Source organism: Eptesicus fuscus, chromosome 11 (assembly GCF_027574615.1).
Source record: "Eptesicus fuscus isolate TK198812 chromosome 11, DD_ASM_mEF_20220401, whole genome shotgun sequence".
Classification (NCBI taxonomy): Eukaryota; Metazoa; Chordata; class Mammalia; order Chiroptera; family Vespertilionidae; genus Eptesicus; species Eptesicus fuscus.
This window is the reverse complement of record NC_072483.1, coordinates 72,474,835-72,493,761: the sequence shown is the minus strand read 5'-3', so window position 1 is coordinate 72,493,761 and position 18,927 is coordinate 72,474,835. Positions and strand designations below refer to the sequence as shown.

At 47.8% G+C, this 18,927-nt stretch overlaps 1 protein-coding gene and 1 long non-coding RNA gene across 3 annotated transcripts; one reads left to right on the top strand and one right to left on the bottom strand.

The window, feature by feature from the left end:
- Positions 1-2,257: 2,257 nt before the first annotated feature.
- On the bottom strand, positions 2,258-8,943 carry PRKAG3 (protein kinase AMP-activated non-catalytic subunit gamma 3). 2 transcript variants are annotated; one of them, XM_028150962.2, is made up of 13 exons: positions 8,911-8,943; positions 8,466-8,523; positions 7,909-8,064; positions 7,196-7,548; positions 6,153-6,234; positions 5,694-5,752; positions 5,530-5,575; positions 5,266-5,320; positions 4,953-5,079; positions 4,691-4,856; positions 3,152-3,189; positions 2,826-2,972; positions 2,258-2,482 (listed from the first exon to the last, which is right to left on the bottom strand). In XM_028150962.2, the coding sequence occupies exons 1-13, from the start codon at positions 8,941-8,943 to the stop codon at positions 2,366-2,368; spliced, it is 1,437 nt and encodes a 478-aa protein (XP_028006763.2). In that variant the 3' UTR covers positions 2,258-2,365. The 2 variants fall into 2 exon arrangements, with proteins under 2 accessions (XP_028006763.2, XP_054578934.1); XM_054722959.1 differs by having other exon boundaries at positions 8,466-8,505.
- LOC114232816 (uncharacterized) lies at positions 6,229-17,910 on the top strand. Its single transcript, XR_008557417.1, has 4 exons — positions 6,229-6,257; positions 10,109-10,181; positions 15,868-16,121; positions 17,259-17,910. It is a non-coding gene; the product is annotated as an uncharacterized LOC114232816 (long non-coding RNA).
- Positions 17,911-18,927: the final 1,017 nt, after the last annotated feature.

Sequence of the window (18,927 nt, the reverse complement as noted above, 5' to 3'; positions counted from 1 at the left end):
CAAGACACACACAGTGGATCTGGAAGAATATATGGTTGGAGAAAAATGCCCTCTCTTTCCCACAGACTGTGAGGTTTGGGGAAGCAAAGAGGGTGGGCGCTTCTGGAGTCCCTGAGAAGGAGCTGTGCCTGAAGGGAGGGGGAAGAATGACTAATACCCCAGAGAAGTTTGGAGAGGAAAGGGTAGAAGAGCCCTGGGCCCCATATTTCCTGGGTAAAGGCTGGGAAAACTGTACGTCTCGGAGTAGAACAGGCCACTTGCTGTGCATCTCAGCAGATGGGCTTGGTACACGGAGCTTCCTGAAGCCCAGAGGGCGCAGGGCCAGGAGCTGGGATGTTCTTAGGCCCCAAGAGCAGGCAGGCCCAATGAGGCTGCATGGTAAGGAGTGAGGGGGCACCAACCAGGGGCCATGCCCACCTATGACCAATCAAGTGACAACCAGATGGAATGGGGATATTTTAACAGGAGCTGACGTGGATGGTTGATGAAGACCGAGGAACAAATTCTTATACTATTGAAAGCCTTCCCCCCATCACCGAACTTAACCCCAGGAAAAGTTGGAAGGGGAACCCAAAACTGACTGAGATTAATTTCTACCACCTGGTAAATGGGGCTTCATAATAGAAATTACATTCAGTGTTAGAAAAATAAAGTTATGTTTTTTGCAGAATAGAGTTTATGGTGTGAGTTGTAGCTACTATGTAAGTAACTAATATTTTCTTTATGGTTTTGTTATAAATAAAAGATGAAAAAGACATTTTGGTGGAATAACACTCTGTGCACAAAAGAAACGCCACTTGCAGTGTTTGCCAATTACAGATTTTCCTTCTGTGTCTTCGAATTCAGAAAGTGCAGGGATCTTGCCACAAGATCAAATGACTGTAGCATTTTCTGAGCGAAACGTATAAAACCTAAATTTGTGGGTTGTTCTTTTTGTTTTTGTTTTCTCTGTTTTTCATCGTCAGTGATCTGAATACAGGGCCATCACTGGGAACCTAGAACACTGTTTGCAAGTGAGAGCTGAGGAAGAGAATGGAGGGAGGGCCACTCTAACAGGCAGCTCTACAAATAACTGCTGCTCCATGGTGCCCCCAGCAGTCCTGAAACGACAATGCAGGGGGAGTAGGAGGTCAGAGGTTATCCCGGGGGAAGAAGAGCTGGGACTTTTAGGAGCTCGGAAGAATCCAGAGCCCCTGACTATACCCAGAGGCTGAGGGCTCACGGCCCCACTGGGGCCAGTCACGACCCAGGTGGGGGAAGGTGATGTGGGTGGACAGGGAGCAGTGGGCCTTAGGGCAATCCCAGTGCCTCTGGTTCAGGGACCTCTAGGCTTGACTCAGCTGCATCATCCCATAGTGCACTGGGCATTCCCGAGGGCTTCTGGGAGCATAGTCAGGGCAAGGGCATTTAGGGAGGGCTGGAGAAGCCTGTGAGGAAAAGAGAAGAAGATGGTGACTAAATGGCCTCGGAGAGGAGGTTGTCTTTCCAATAGGGGAACCTCAGTCTTGCCATTCACTGCCAAGTAGGCGAAATTTTTGTCCCAACCTTATGCCAACCCTTAGCAAACACACTCCCAGGAAAAAGTCTGAGATCACGACGAATTTACTGAGATGAGTATTTAGAAACTCCCTCCTTTTAGCCTTAGTTCTCACTGAGCAGGGAAATTCCATTCATTCAACAAATGTTTATTAACTTGCTTCCTTCCAGTAATGGAATTTCAAGCAGGTGGGAATTGATTTGTGAGAGGGCAGGTTAATCTCCCCAGAGTGCCTGACATCACATCACACTGCCCTTGTCTTTACCTTGGCCCCTGTGCACCCCTCTTTATGAGGGGCTCTAGGACCTCAACTAAAGAATGGAACAAAATGCCCGGCTGATGTGGCTCAGTGGTTGAGCATCGACCTATGAACCAGGAGATCACAGTTCAATTTCCAGTCAAGGCATATGTCCGATTGCAGGCTCAATCCCCAGTAGGGGGCATGCAGGAGGCAGCCAATCAATGATTCTCTCATCATTGATGTTTCTATCTCTCCCTCTTCCTTCCTCTCTGATATCAATAAAAATATATTAAAAAAAAAAAAGAATGGAACAAAGTGGTGGCCCCATGATGAGTCCTGACACTCAGTTTTCACAGGGCTGCTCAGCTATGAGTTGGGCCACTTCCATCCTCTGGGTGCCTCAATCTGAGATCTGGGAGACCAGAAAGACCAAGGGGCTGGTGCTGAGGCCAAAAGCCCAGGGCAGAGCCTACCTGAACCAGAGTCGAACCAGCTAATGGGGGTGGGGGAAGATGAAGGCCGACGTCAGGCTCCCTTCATTGGCTCCGGTTGTGGAAGGCGGTCTGGGAATGAGGACTCAGATATTCTCAGGCACTGAGGGCCTCAATGCCAGCAGGGCTGAGCACCAGTGCCTGAAGGATGTCGGATAGGGACACCACGCCCAGGAGATGCTGGTTCTCATCCACTAGCACCAACCGGTGTACCTGTGGGTCCACAGAGGTTGGATAAGGGGGCAGGGCCATGAAGCTCTGGCACCAGTGAGGTTGGCATCAAGAATCAGGGGCACCAACTGGTCATAACTGGGAGAGCAAGAGAGTGCCTCTTAGAAACCAGTTAAGGTTCTGACCTCTCTGTGTGATCAGATGGCTGTGGCCCATGGCACATGGGCCAATGGATAGGACCAGCTGCAGACCCGTATGGACACCAAGAGCTTGGCCATGAAAGAGGAGGACAGGGCAGGTGCTTGATGTATAGGAAGAGCTGGAGCAGTTCATGAGAAGGATTGGACCATATGTGTTAGAAGCATGTATGAAGGGCATGGGGTACCTGCTCCCGGACAATCCGGTCGATGACTTCCCCCAAGTTCTCTTTGGGCTGGCAGGAAAGGACTCCCTCCAGACACAGCGTCCTCTGCCTCAGTGCTTCCCCCACACTCATATCTAGGTGGTTGTAGGTATGCTGGGCAGCCAGGTGCTGGGCAGGGAGGGAAGTATCGCTCTTAGTCACCCCTTCAACCAGGCTCTAGCCCAGTGGATATCTGCTACACACTCAAAAAGGTCCCCCTGTTCCACAGATGCCTCTGATTCTCACACCCACAGCCTCCCTGCAGCACCCTCAACTCCAGCTCCCCTCCATTCCCCACAGACACTTACGATCACATCGAAGCGGGAGTAGAGGCCCACGACCTGACCTGCAGGAGTGGTGGGTGGGGAGAGAAAGAGACAGGGAAGAGGTTCAGATCAGAACCAGGATGCTGTGCGAGGGCTTGGGCTGGGCTTTTGGAATAAACTCCTCGATACCCACCCCACCCACCCTTAGACTACTAGCTTTATCATGAAGCATCAGGTGGCCACTATCTGGACCCAGATCACACAGCATCACAGAGACAGACAACCTGCCATCATGCCTCCTGACACAATATGAGCACGTCGAGTCACCTATGAAATATTCTAGCCTGGATCTGATAGAGCCTTAAATCTAATTTCTGGTTCTCAGGAAACAGGAATAGAGGACCAGGTAAAGGCCACTTGTAGGAAGCAAACAGGCAGAGCTGGGGGTGGATGGAACACTCTATAGGACAACTGACTCAGGCTTTTCATCATCAATATCATAAAAATTAAGTGGGGAGGGAACTGTTTTGAGTTAAAAGATTTAAAGGACAAAAGGAGAAAAATATAGGCCTTAATTGATCCTGGTTTGAACAAATCAACTGTATGTATTTGTTCTTGGGGAAAATAGGGAAATGAGAATTAGAATTGGATATTAGATAACATTAATAAATTATTTATAGTTTTGTTAGGTGATAGAGGAAATATTTTAAGAGATGCAAACTGAAATGTTTAGGCGTGAAATGACATAATGTCTATAATTTTATTTTAAATTACTTCAGCAAAAGAAAAGAAAAGAACTGATTATGGCAATATGTTAACTGTCAATCTATGCAATGGCTATGTGGGATTCATTATATAGGGTTTTCTACCATTTTTATGCATTTGAAATTTTTCATAATAAAAAATAAATTAGAATACTTCTTGATATGTAGCTTCATTGTGGCAATTTTAACTTTTAAATCATTTATAACCATGGTTTACCAAAGAAGTGGTCTTGTAATTTCTCTGACCCCTTTTCAGAGTAAGAAATTGAGGACTGACAAGGTCCCATGGTCCATTTTAAGGTTAATTAAAATGAAAAACCTTATCTACTATTTCCTCTCATTATGTTCATTTGATGGCACATAAACCTTTAAAATCATCCTTTGGCCCTAGCCGGTTTGGCTCAGTGGATAGAGCATTGGCCTGTGGACTGAAGAGTCCCAGGTTCAATTCCAGTCAAGGGCACATTCCCAGATTGTGGGTTTGATCCCCAGTAGGGGGCGTGCAGAAGGCAGCCAAGCAATGATTCATCACTGATGTTTCTTTCTCTTCCCTCTCCCTTCCTCTCTGAAATCAATAAAAATATGTTAAAAAATAAAAAAATAAAATCGTCCTTTGAAGTCAGAAGATGGGTGTTGTTAAGATGCCCACTTTATACACGAGGAAACTGAGGCACAGAGAGGCTAAGTAACTGGTCCAAGGCTCAAAGCTGGCAGAGACTTCTAACCCAGACTCCACCCTGGGCCCTGAGCTGATGCCACATAGACCTCTGGCCCTCATGGCCCTCTGCACCCCCAAGTCCTATCCTGGGGTGAGTACCATCTTCGTTGATCACAGGCAGTGCCGACACATGCCGGTCCACAAAGATATCCAGTGCGGTCAGGATGGGTGCTGTTTCAAGCACCACAGCCAAGTCTCGGAATGTGCCGATGCCCAAATCTCGGATGGTTCGGTAGAGGAATGAGGGCCGGGGCAGCAGATCGCCCTGGTTGGGTTGGGGACAGGAGGTGCCATCAGGGTGAGCAGCCTCCAGGGCTCCCAGTTGCCCCCTTCCCTATGATCAGGTCACCCCTAGGCTCACAAAGATGTGCAGGAACTTGAGTAGCCGCTTGTGTGTGATGATGTGGAGCACGTCGCCTGATACCGGGTCCAGGACAGGCAGGCGGTGTATCCGGTTCTTGATGAGGGTGTAGACGGCTTCAAATAGGCTGAGGGGTGGGAACAGTGAGCCTGAGGCAGCCTGGGGAGAGAGACCCTGCATCCCAGCTCCCTAGACGGGAGGTCAGGTGCTGAGGCTGCCTTGTGGGCCTTGCAGGATGAGTGTTCAGAACTGAGGGGTGGGGAAGGGGACTGTGTAGAGCAAGGAGGCTCAGGTGGGTGGTTGGGATGCTTACCTGTCATTGGGAGAGATGGAGACCAGAGGCTTGATGCAGCCTTGAAGGTAGATCTCTGAAGAAAAAGCTGAGTCAGGCCAAGGGAACCGGCTAACCTGCCTTACCACATAGCCCACCAGTGCATCCCCTCCCTCAGGCCCCCTAGGCTCCCTGTCACCCTTCCTCTGCTTTGTCCAGGAAATCCCCACGGCCTATCCTCTCCCACGCTCCTTGGTCCCACACCCACACCCTTAGCCCCTTTCCAGGTCCCCTCGGGCCGCTCACCCCTCCAGGTCTCAATCTTATGTTCTTCAATCTCATAGATCTGGACCTAGAGACATAGACAGGCCTTCAGAAGTCAGACACAAGCTCCTGGGCCACCAGGCTCCCTGAACTCCCCACCACCCAGCCCAGATGGGTGCCCACTGGACTCGCAGCCCATTCCTCACCAGGGGGGACCTGTAATAGCGATGCAGCACCAAGATGAAGTCTGTGATGGTCAGCATCCCTGTGGGGTGGGGGTGGGGGGTATTGGGGCATCAGCCTGGGGCCTTGTGGTGGGAGGCAGACTCCCCTCCTGGGCCCTCCAATGTCCTATTACTGAGACAGCAGTGGGAGTTGTGGGACGAGGGGAGTAGAACAGCCCCTCCTGTGCCTGAGGAATGGGGTTCTCCCTTTCTTCTCCAATTTCTCTCCTCCCCCCTCATCCTTTTCTATTCTCCTAAGTTCTTCCTTTCCCTTTTCCCTTTTTCTACCTAGCACTTATGACCTGGGACCCTGGGGCAATAAAGCTAGAGAGGTCAGCTGGTCACTCCTCCCCAGATGGGAAAATTAAATGCAGAACCACCACACAAGGTCCCTCCTCTGAGGGACCCTTCCCCAGCCCTCTGCCTCCAAGCCCTCCTCACCCACAAAGCTCTGCTTCTTGCTGTCCCACAGAGGTGCGGCCCGGACACCGTTGGCCACCAGGGCGAAGAAGGCCTTCTTGATCTGAGGGTCAGGGAGAAGCCGAGGTGAGTCTCTCACTGTACCCGGTGGTACCCTGTCCCGACCAGGGTTCCCTTCTCACAGGTCCCCCTCCACACCAGCTAGCCTGCCTTTCTCACAATCCCTGTCAGGGATGTTTGTTACAGAGATAAGGCTGCTGGCGGCCAGAGGCACTGGGGTGATCCCCTCACCACGCACCAGGGTGTGAAAACAACTGTGTTCCTACTCAGAAGTCATGTGTGCACAGGCACACACGGTATACTTTTGCTAATAGAAGTACTAGAGGTATAATTATTTTGTAGATTTACAAAATACTTTTATCTAAATAAATGTTACATGGACTCATTTTGGCCTTACCTAAGCAATGCTATCTAAACATGCTGGTTGTATTTCTAATACATATTAAAATAAATACAAAGCTACTAATATAAATATATCTATTCACAAGTCCCTAGAATCAAATCATGTCCTGTGGACGACACATATGCCCTGCTTTGGGAAACACTGTTTTACTACACGTGATGGTATGAATGGAATTAGAGGCATTTTGTAGCTCAGCCAAAGGAAGAACAGGGGCCAGAGCTCATCCTATTTATCTGGTATGAAAGTCCCCTGCTCTGTGTCCTAAGCCATTCTGGAATATCTTCCACATCGTTCAGGGTTTGCAAAGTGTTCTTACCTATCCTGGGTTATCCTAGGAGTCCTTTCCATTCCTACCCCCATTGTAGAGATGAGAGAGGTCACGTGGCTGACCCAAGACCCCAAGATACTGAGTGGCAGAGCTGTGATGACAGTTAGGGGTTGCTCACAGAGAGGAGCAGCCCTCCCCACACCGGTCTCCAGGGTGCTAAGAAGGAGCTTGGAAGGGGACACGCTGGGAGGCCTGGCCTGGCTAGGTATCCTGGAGTGTGTGAGTGGTGGTGCAGCCCCATGAGGATGGAGGTGAGCAGAGCTGTGGCCTCACCTCCAGCGTGGTGTCGAAGATGACCAGCTTGGAGCTGGTTGCCATGGCATCGTAGCAGGTGTGCCTCTGCATGAAGTGCATGTAGACCTGGGCTCCCGGCTTCTGCATTTCATCGTCCAAGCTCTGCCTGGGTAATGGGGCCTGCGGGGATGGGCACCTGGCAGGCCTCTCTCCCACCAGGCTGAGCTCAGACCTGCAAGCTACTGTGGCTGGGAACTCGTTGCTGGAGCCGGTGGCTGAGACTGCGCACTCAGAGGGGAGGATGTCCCAGGGAGCAGCCTGGGCCAAGGGTGTGGCCTTGGGGAATGTGGACTCCAGCCCAATGAACTCAGCAGCTGGCCTGGATTGGGGACCTGTTTGAGGGGGAGAGGACAGTAATTCCATCATCCAAAATACCTTATTATGTGCTGTCTCAGTTTACCCTCAGAGCAGCCTTGGGAAGCCTGGATGTTGGGGGCCCCATTTTGCAGATGAGAAAGCTGAGTCTCAGGGAGTCACATGACATAGTTTCTGTCCCAAATAACCCATGTTGAGTCCCTGGCTCTGCAATGTGGTAGTTCTCTTCCATGTGGGGAGACTGAGGCTGCAAGATGAGGGTTGCGCCCAACTCTGTGTTTTGGAAGAATCAAGGACAAAACCCAGGCCCCAGGCTCTGGGGCTTCACACTGCATACACCCTGCCCCCATTCTCCCTAGAACTGGTCTTGGCCTCACCTTCCCCCAGGCCTGGGAGGTCCTCTTCCTCCACAGCCTCCTGCCTTGTCCATCTTGAGGCCTTGGCCCCCCGCTTCCTACGGCTTCTTTCTGACCTGGTGGTCATGGCAGGTGACGGCCAAGAAGTGCTATCTCCTTGCTCTAGGAAGCTCATCTCTGGAAGAGGGAAGGGGGCCTGTTTGGTTAATAGGGAAAAGCATAACAGGATCAATTAAAATATTATAATAGTAATGTTTAATATTTGCAAGCTTTCAAAGGGCTTTTCTCCAACATTTCTCACCCAAACCTCATAGCAAGGTTAGAGAGGTTAAACAATTTGCCACAAATCACACAGCTAGTAAGGGGTAAAGTCAGAACCAGGGCCTACGTCTTCAGACTATAGGTCCACCTTCTCTTCATTTGAAAGAGGAAGGAGCAGGTGAGGAAAAGGAAGAAGAAACCAAGAGGAACAAAAAAAAGAAAAGGGGAGGAAGACCAAAGCCAGGCTAGTGGAGTGGGTGAGATTGGGGGCCCAGAGAAAAGAGACTGGGCCCACCAGGAGGGGACTGCCCACCTACCTTGATGCTGAGAACCCACAAGGCTGCTCCAGGATGGGGTCTGTGGGGAGAAGAATGTCTGAACGGGTGGGAAAATGCCCTACGTTCTGGAGCACAGGTCCTTCCCTTCCCATGGTGCACACGTAAACACATATACACATGCACCTCACAAACACATACCCACATAAACACTCACCCCACAAACACACATAAACACACATACCCATACACAAATACACAAATACTAATACACACTCAGAAACAAACAAATGCAACCATTCCCAAGTACACTGACTTACACAAAGAATATATACACACAGACACCCACATGCTCTATACTGAGGAAATCCAGGTCAAACACACACACACACACACACACACACACACACACACACACCCGGATACGTGCACACATTCACACAGTGTGGTGTATTCCCCCCTCACGGCCTCCCTGGGACCCCTGTACCGTGCGTAGTGAGTGCTCCAGCTCGGGCTCCATGGGGCCAGCCGGGCCTACGGAGAGCAAGTGCTGGCCACTGTGGCTGGGCAGCACTATTCTGGGCTTGGCCCCTGGCATCCTGCCCTCCCATATCAGTTTCTCTCTGGGTGTCAGGCAGCTGGGAGGGAGGGGTCCACCGGCTCAGCTGCTCCAGCCCAGCAGCCTGGGGGCAGGGTGGAGAGGACTGGAGCAACCTGGAATCTTGATATCTGGTCCTGGGCCGCCTTCTAGATCTCTAAGGACAAGCAGGAAGGACCCTGCTGTGTGTGTGTGTTTGGGGGGGAGAAGAGGGGGCGGCGGGGAGGGATAGCTTGGAGCAACGTGGGGCACTGGGGGGTAGAAAGTGGGTTCCTCCTCTGAGGGCCTCTCTCATCTTTGTCAGATGCCAAAAGAAGGAAAATAGAGGTGGGTTGAGCTTACCTTTCTTCCTTGTACCAACTTCAGTCAGGGGTGGTGCTAGAGTTAGAAAGGGCAGTTGCAGCCAGCTAGCTGGGAGGCTAGGGATACGGGGTTTGTGGGTGGTTCCGGGAGAGTGGCCAATATGTGTACGGATGTCCCCATTTCAGTCCCGGGAGTCTGTCCCTCTCTCTCTGGTGGAGGATTGGGATGGTTCAGGCAGGTGGGAACCTGTGATGATCCTCTTGAAGGTGTGCCATGGGCTTGAGGGCTTGGGACCTACACTTGTCCACAGGGTGAGAGACACCTGTTTCTGCCTGTGGTTTGAAGGTAAGTCCAGGTGTGCAGCAGCCCAAGGCCCTCATCCTGCTGTGTCTCCTGTCTCTACATCTTCTGGTGCCAACAGGATCCCAACCTGGCTCTGGTGGCTGCCCAACCCGCTCCCTTGGCATTCCTGGGGTCTGAGTCAATGTCCAAATCAGGCATGCTGACCCAGTTGCTCTAGCTCCTCTCTCTCTGCCCCTCTTTTCCTCTTTTTCTTTCAGTCTCTTCCATCTCAGTCTCTGGCCCTGGAGTGGACACTTGCTAATGGATTACTGGATTTCTTGCTGAATTCATTGAATGTATTTTCCATTCTCCCTCAAAGCCCCTGACCTGCCTAAGGATGGGGGTGGGGGAGAACACAGCAGGGAAGGGACTGTGCCCATCCATGTGTGTCTTGGATAGTGCAGGGGTGAGTGCAGCTCTCCTTCCACAGGATCCCTGTCAGATGATGGAACTTCTAAGGCACAGCTAATGGGACACCTCAAATGGGAGAAAGATCAAGTGGACCATCCCTGGAGGTATCCGATGCATCAGACTTGGAAAATCCCTACCCCCTTTTGCTCCCCAGGCCACCCACACAGACAAGCCAGATACACATCAGCTCACACCATTACCTTCTCTTGCAATACTCCGTTGTCCCTCCACCTCAGACATGGTTTACCTACAGGGCCAGTAAACCATGTCCTTTTCAGTCTTCCCTTGATTGCATCACCCTCACTGCAATGGTCTGACAGTGAGTGTTCTGTGGACGCATCTCAGCGTGCACTGGACTGGCCTTTACATAACGAATCACATGCAAATACCTTTTATCTCTAAGTAAACAGTGGGCACCTTGATGATCAAATTTGTTGGCTGGATGTGATGCAAAGCCTGTTTGGGGGTCAGATGAACCTGATGAAAATGTATGCTCTGCCGTTGGCTGGCCATATGACCTTGGCAAGCATTGCTCACTTTTTCCCTGCCTGTTTCCACAAATGTAAAATGAGGATAAAAACATTAGGTGGCAGAGACTACCAGTTGCCTCCCAAAATCTATTTTCCTCTTCTTCCTTTAGTAATAGAATCACTTGAATTTTAGCTGGAATGACTGCCTATTATAAACACAAGTTCCCACCTATCTTGCAGCTAAATATGGCCTTGTGGCTAAATTTTGCCAGTGACCTATATGAGTGGAAGTGATGTGAGCAACTTCCAGGTCAGGCCTTAAAAGAAAGAAACATGAGTTCTCCTTTTCACCCTCTGCTGACTGGAATGCTAATGTGATGGCAGGAGCTAGAACAGCTATCTTATACCAATGATGAAAGATGTTTATTAAGGGTTTCAGAGTCACCCTACCAGGTTTGGATTGTCTATAAACTCTTATAAGAAAGAAATATAAACGTTCTTAAGTCATTTAAATTGGGTCTTTGAGCCCTAGCCAGTTTGACTCAGTGGACAGAGTGTTGGCCTGCAGACTGATAGGTCCCAGGTTCGATTCCGGTCAAGGGCATGTACCTTGGTTGTGGGCACATCCCCAGTAGGAGGTGTGCAAGAGGCAGCTGATTGATGTTTCTCTCTCATCGATGTTTCTAACTCTCTATCCCTCTCCCTTCCTCTCTGTAAAAAATCAATAAAATATATTTTAAAAAATAAAAAATCAATAAAAATCAAAAGGGTCTTTGTAACAACAACCAAATGTATACTAACTAATGCAAAATTTGGTATCTGGAAGTGGCACTGCTTTAAAAGCCTAAGACAAGTGTCATTGGTTTAAAGAATGGACAGAAGAAAGCAAAGAAAAATATTGTATGCAGGTAAACTGGTGACCATTGTTATGTTACAGCAAAACATAGGACAAGTCTGTCATCTATGATCCCTTGAAAGGTAAAGCATATGTAAACACTCATGGAAACTGAGCGGAAACACTGAGATTATTGGTGTGTATTAGCTGTTGCTTGCTGCTACAAGCGAAGTCCTACAAGACAGATGCATTCAGGCTAGTTCTAAGAGGTAGTTTGGAGCAGGCAGGCCTAGCAAGGGCTGTATCTGTGGTCCCAAATCTTTCTCAATCTCACCCTGTTCAGCAAACAGTGCAAGCTGGCTCAGTGGGCAGAATAAGGGAGTTCCCTTCACAGCCAAGCATATTTGTTTCAGCTGGCCTCAAGATAATCACCAGCAGTGAGAGAAAGACTAGGAAGTACACCAAGTCCAGCGTATTCAAGCATAAAAGTTATCTCTATACTAGAGGCCCAGTGCATGAAAATTCAGGCACTGGAGGGGGGGTCCCTCAGCCTGGCCTGCCCCCTCTCACAGTCTGGGAGCCCTCAGGGGTGGGAGGTGACCTGGTGATCAGGGGAAGGTGACGCCCCATCACACCTCTGCTATTGCCACTGCTGGCAGCACAAGCCTTGACCTGCCCTGGTTACCTGAGCCTCAGGCGGTCCTGGGTGGCTGGGCAGCCACCATCTGAGGCTTGTCTGCGCCTCGGGCTGGCCCTGGGCGGCTGGGGGACTCTGGAGGCAGGCACATGGGGCAGGCCCGGCCTTGCCGCATGCCTGCTGCCCCAGTGGGGCTGAGGGGACTGGGCGAGGCCATCTTTGAAGGCATGGTAGTCAATTAGCATATTCCCTCCTTATTGGCTGTGGGCACCACCATCTTTGAGGGTGGGACGGTCAATTAGCATATTCCCTCCTTATTGGCTGTGGGTGCTATCATCTTTGTGAGGGTGTGGTGGTCAATTAGCATATTCCCTCTTTATTAGATAGGATTTGCTCATTGGCTGTGGTTACTCAAATATGGAACCAGTCAGAAGACTTCTAAGATTTTGAAGGTATTGTATTCATAAAGAAACCATAATCCTGGTCAGCAAACCCTGGTTCGACATCCCCACCCCCAGTTATTCCCACTCCCCCAAATCTGGACCAGCAGAAAGAGGGCTGTAAAAGTTGTAAGGTCTGCAAGAAGGCTTTAATGCAGCTGCAGAGGATCTTGGGTAAAGAAAAGCTTCCCAGGAGGTAGTGCCAGAGGCCACAGGGGAAAGTAGGCAAGGGAAATCCTCCCAGACAGCAGAAGCAGGAGTGGCCAGATGCACTGCCCAACTTACTCCATGGCTGGGAGGCAGCTTTGCAGTTCCTACCTGACTGGATTTAGTAACTGTTAAGATTCAGTGACTGCTGGATGTTTGCCATTCTTTCTTGTTGAGTGGATGTGTTTGTTTGTTTTTATCATTAGAATTTTTTCCAATTACAGTTTACATTCAGTATTACTTTGTATTAGTTTCAGGTGTATAGCATAGTAGTTAGACAATCATAAAATTTACAAAGTATCCCCCCTGATAGTTCAAGTACCCAACTGGAACCATACATAGTTATTACATTACTAGTGGCCCAGTGCACGGATTTGTGCACATTGAAAGGAAATTAATTACCGCAGCTCAGCAGTAAACCAGATTCAGGACCAACAGTGCCCAAGCAACAACATAACCCATGGCCGCAGGTGGACTTGCATGGCCCCTGCGAGAAATTGGGCTCCCTCCTCTCTGGTTCCAGGGTGCATCACCCAAGAACTGCTGCTGCCAAGTCACCAAAGCTAGACAGCTCCTGCGTTGAGCGTCTGCCCCCTGGTGGTCAGTGTGCATCATATGTACTGGCCGGTCGGATGAATGGATGGTCGGATGGTCACTTAGCCTTTTATATATATATAGATTATTGACTATATTTCCTATGCTGTACTTTATATCCCCATGACTATTTTGTAGCTACCAATCTGCACTTCTCAATCTCTTCACTTTTTTCACCCAGTTCCCCAACCTTCCTCCCTTCTGGTAACCATCAGTTTTTTTTTCTGTATCTCTGAGTCTGTTTCTGTTTTGTTTGTTCATTTATATTGTTCTTTAGATCCCACATGTAAGCGAAATCATATGGTATTATTTTTTTTTCTGACTTATATCACTTAAGTGTTACAAATGGTAAGATTTTGTTCTTTTTTTTATGGCTGAGTAATATTCTATTGTATATATGTATATATGACCTACAGTCTTTTTATCCTTTTGTGGGTGTTTTGAGTTTATCTTGTTCCTTCTCCACTGTTGTTTATGGGGAATGGGAGGGCCAGATTGCCTTCCTTTGGTTTACAAGTCACTAGACCATGAGGACCACATCCACACCTGGTCCCTCGGAGGTCCTAGGCTCTGGGCTGGTGCTGTGTCTGGAGGGAACCCTGCCTTTCCTCCCTCTGAGGGGTGCTAAATGTGCTCGTTGTAAGGGGTGGACAGACGTTGAACTCTGGCAGAGTAATATCTATTTTCCCTTTCTTCTTACTCTATTAGTAAACCCTTACAATTTTACAATTTTAGCAAGATTATATTTCCCAGCTTCCTTTGCAGATAAAAGATAGCCATATGACTAAGTTTGGCCAATGGGATCTGAGCAGCAATGTTATATGTAACCTTTAAGGGTGCTGTTAGATGGAAGGGGTTGATTTCCCTTTTCCTGCTGACTGGACTTACGGTATGATGGTGGGAGCTGAAGCGGCCATTTGAACCTAATGGTGGAAGATGCAAGTTGAACATGATAGAACCTCCCACCCTCGTGCTGGCCTGCCTACCTACCTCTGGACTGCTGTGTTATAAGGAGAAATAAACTTCTATTTTGTTGAAGCCATAGACAATCGGAGCCTTTGCTACAGCAGCCAAGCCTCTCTTTAAGCAATGCATTTACAGTGCAGGATCAGGGTAGGATTAGAAATTACAAGTGCAAAGAATGATGCTTCCCATTTATGCAGTGCTTAACATTGTGTGCAGTATCCCATGTAATCCCTGACAATCCTATGTGGTAAATACTTTTATTATTATAACTTTACAAATGAAAAATCAGGTCACAAAGAGATTAAATAACTTGATTAAAATCTCAAACCCAGTGTTGCTGGACTCTTGCGTCACACTTTCAACCACTAAGCTTCATGTAAATGAAGCAGAGACCTGGCATGTAGTATATGCTCAGTAAGTGGTTACTAAAAGGATTGTCTTGCCATCTGCTTCTAGTCCTCTTAGACCTCCAGCTATGAGGCTTTGAAGAAGTGGCTCTTTACTAGTCATCTTGTGGTGGCATCAAGGGTGGGACGGAGGAGGGCTCTAGCTGGGGACAGACACCAGCACCGCTCAACACTAAAATCATAGTGATTTTCTGGTCGTCAGAAAGGAGCTTTCTGTCTTGCCCTAGCCCTTCACCTCTCAGAGCTCCCACACTGGCTCTTGCTGCCATCCCAGCCCACTCATCCTCTTTGACAGGGCAAATCAGCAGAAGGTACTGGCTTTGGTTGGGAAGCAAATACTCCTTGGGTGTTTGGTTTTAGTTTCTGGTCGTGGTATCTTATTTCTTGAAACCCTGTTTCTTGGCTTGCTCTCAAAAGGAGATGTGATAAGAACACTGCATCCTGACCCTGGGGTGAATTTGGCTGCCATCTCTGGATAGCTTATTTGTCTGGAACATGGGGTCGGGATCCTCTGTAAGTGTTATTTTTATATTAGAGAAAGAAAAACAGCTTGAGGAGGCCAACGGAGTAACCTGGACGAGACCCCTTACTGATATGTTGTAAATGGTGTCCCCTGTGCCAGAGTGGCTGGGAGAGCAGCCGTCATATCAGTCCCCAGACACTCCAGCTCCTGTCCTATCGGTGTGTGGCTGAAACTAAGCAGTGTCAATGACAGTGTTCCAAGGACCTAAACAGACTCAGAATCTTGTTAATGTAGTTTAGTCTGCCTCACATTACTGAGCCCTTTTCTGTGGGCTGTTGGAAATTGAAGTGGACAAATGGTGCTTTTATCTACTCAGTATCTATTATACCTTCTCATGGCAGCCCTCCAAGGAACCACAAGTCCTTCAGGGAACCACAATTCCTCCAATCTCAGAGCACATGGTTTTCCAAAAGGCTTAGCTATGGGTTCCAGGAAATATATCTCTGATTCAGACTTATCCAATCAACACATCATACTTCCCTGGCCACAAGTGAGGGGGGCATTGATATAATTAGTCCCAAAGGGGTGAATTCTGGAACTTTTGATGGAGCTAATGAGAACTCTTTCCCACTGGATTTGGAGCTCTAAAATGTAAGTGTGGAGATCCTGCCACCACCATGCAGGAGCTGCCTGAGAATGAGCCCCAGATCAAACTGTACCTGAAGTTTTTTCAGTTACATTAACCAATAGAATCTTTTTCATTTAATGCAGTTTGAAATGAATCTTCCATCACCTGCAGTTGAAGTTCTGATACCGGAGTTAAAGAAACAAGATCTAGACACCTTCAAAGGCTTCTAGAGGTTGTATTCAGTCACTGCATTTTCCTCAGAAAAAGTACACATTTGAAGAAGCAATTGGAGTAAATCAACAGGGTGATGATGAGGACAAAAAGGTACTTTGAGAAAATACAGTAAAAGATGAACTGAAATGGGACAAGGATAATGAAGGAAGGATTCGTAAAGAAGGTGAGTTTGGATATAGAAATAATAATCATGACAGCAGCAACTATTTACTGAACCCTAAATATGTGCTGGGCACTGGGTTAAGCAATTTACATATGTGGTGGAGTGATGTTTTGAAATACTAGCCAAATTGAGGTGTACTTCCTTCTGCCATATAGCCCTTTTCTCACTCCAACTTGGCATTTCCTTGTTTAATGCCTCAGGGAAGAAATGATACCTGCAAAGAAGAAAAAGCATCCCCTGGCTTTTGAGTTTTAAAAGCGAGGTCTTCTGGAGGAAAGGGAATACCTTTGGTTTAAACAAGAGATTTGGAAATTTTGGTGGGGTGGGTTTTTTAGAAAACATATTCCACTAAAAACAACAAAAATGCTGAATAAAATATAAAGAGCATCTTCTCAAAAGCACTGAAAAGACAAGATAGTAATGACTTATTAGGCCCAACTGAAGAAAAATGGGCACACAGTGAAGTTACTGCCAATTCTAACAATAATCATGTAGGGTCATGGGGGCCCAGGACCCATAAAAGTTAGGATTACAATAGAAAATCCAACCTATAAAAAGCTGGGCTCTCAAAGAACCACACCCTCAGAGGAAGTGCACTTCAGAAGCAAACTAGTTCTCAGATTGATTTACAGTCAAGGTTTTCTTCATCTGAATTGTTCAGAGAGTATCAAAGAGTAACTTGGCTTGAGGTGGTCCTTATGTTTGCCCAGATGAAGCAAGCATAAATGTTCTCTGGGCAAAGTTACCTCTTCCAAAGCCACAAACTATTCCAACAATATCCAGCACATAGTTGAAAATAACTAGATATACAAGGAAACTAGGAGTCATGAGCAAGAGCCAGCAGAAAAGACATGAGGACCAAATACCTACTCTCACTCCCCAAATCTTAGCCAATATAAGTACTCAGGAACTTAGACACAACCCCAGAGGAGTTGAGGCGATCCTGAATTCATTGAGGTTAAATTTCTCAGAGGGCAGGCTGTACCAGTCAGGACAATTTCAGGCACAAGAAATAGAAAACTCTATTTAAATTGGTTTAAACAAGATGGAGATTTATTGGTTCACTTAACAGGGCTGGTTGGGCTTCTGGTTGATTTAAGCTAGTGGTTCTGATATATTTTCCTTTGAGTCTCTTAGTTCGGATCGCTTCCAGTGCCGACTTCAAGTACTGAGGTGGGAGCAACAGTTCTGGGGCCTTTATTGATGTCCAACAATACCCAGAGACCCCCTTTTCCTGTACTTTCTTCTAAGAGAAGGAAACATCTTCCAAAACCCCTCGGCAAATTTCTCTTTGCATCTCATTAGCCCAAAGTGGGCCACATGTTCATTCCAGAATCACCACCCAGAGAAACATTTGACTTAGACCCCTCAGGGCTCATCCTTGACTAAGATCAGTTCTCTCAATTGCATGACTACTACAAAATAAGGAGAGATGGCGTGGACACTGAAGAACAACTATAACTATAACCCTCCCCTTTAGTTGCCCAATATTCATATGTAACCTCCATGCTATATTACACACAACTCCAGAAATCCCCATGCCTAATAAAATGCACTTGGGCCCTTCTAAAAAAGTACCACCCGAACTTTATCCAACTCTGTATCCAGGTGCAAACCCAGGACCTCTGGGAGATGTGTAGTCCCCTCCATCGTCTGTTACTAGTATGTACACTCGGATTTAAAAGAAACTGGGTAGAGGAATGAAGTGATTATTTCTTATTATGTAAGCTTGGAAAACTCTGAGTTTCAGTGTCCTCATGTATTCAATGATAATAATAATGTCTCCTATGCAGCTTGTGATACTGATTTAAAATAAAATAAATGACAAAAAAATAAACCAATGTGAGCTGTGTCTATTCATATCTCATCTGCTTATCATAATAAATGTGCCACATTTTCAGATGATATGCCAAAAATCCTGGAGCTCAAAATTATACTCCTTTGAGTAGCAAAAAGACCTGTTATGTTCCCTCTGGAACTAAGCCCTTTCTCCCCTATTCCTTCTAGGAGTTTGAGTATGTTCCACACACAGACAGAGCTATCATGCTGGGCTGCAGTCCCATGGCCTTGCTCCCCTCTGCTCTTGCCATTCTTCTCTCTGGTGGCTAAGACTACCCTACTACCCACACCACTGCTTGTGCATTTCCTTACTCCTCTGGCCACAGACCTCTGTGGCTTCTGTCTCCCTCTTTGGCCAACAGAAACATTCTACCTAGATCTTTAGATCAGCTATTTCAAAACTCCTTTCCACAGTCGAGCTGCTAGCCCCTAGTCATACCCTACTTTCCCTTGTACCAAGCCTTCTCCTTCCCAGTCTCAGGGTGTGGAGTGAGTACGGGATTACTGTCTAGCACAGACTCACTTTCCACCTGGACTCACAGCACTCTCCAACATCCTGGCCCTGTTTCCCAGCACAGCCTTTTCTGCCAGATTTCTTTCAATAACAGTAACTTTGCCTCCAGGGCCCATTAGAGCTCTCTCTCCCCGCCTCCCTCCCCCCCCCCTACCATTCTTCCCTCTCTCTCCCCTTCTCTCAGTCTACCTTCTTCAGAAAAATCCCATTCCACCTGTTGCACATGTTTAAATGCTAATAACAGGCCAAGTTCAAGTTTTCTCCTTCAGAGCCTCTGGGTAGCATGCAAACTCAAGGGGACATCTGTCCCAAGAAGTCTTTGTTTACCTAGTGGCCACAGAGAGCCTTTGAGAAGAGTCTGGGCCTCAACAGAGCTCCTGCTCTGCTCAGCTAAGAGACAGTGCCTCACTAGCTGTGTGACTTTTAGCAAATCATTTTCTTTCTCTGAGTCTT

What these genes read in the sequence shown, in the direction of transcription:
- PRKAG3 (XM_028150962.2), bottom strand. Translation starts at nt 8,943, where the DNA reads ATGGAGCCCGAGCTGGAGCACTCACTACGCACG. An exon ending in CCTCCCAGGCCTGGGGGAAG is followed by an intron (nt 7,549 to 7,908) that starts GTGAGGCCAAGA and finishes CCCCTCAAACAG; the next exon opens with GTCCCCAATCCAGGCCAGCT. An exon ending in TCAAGTTCCTGCACATCTTT is followed by an intron (nt 4,857 to 4,952) that starts GTGAGCCTAGGG and finishes CAACCCAACCAG; the next exon opens with GGCGATCTGCTGCCCCGGCC.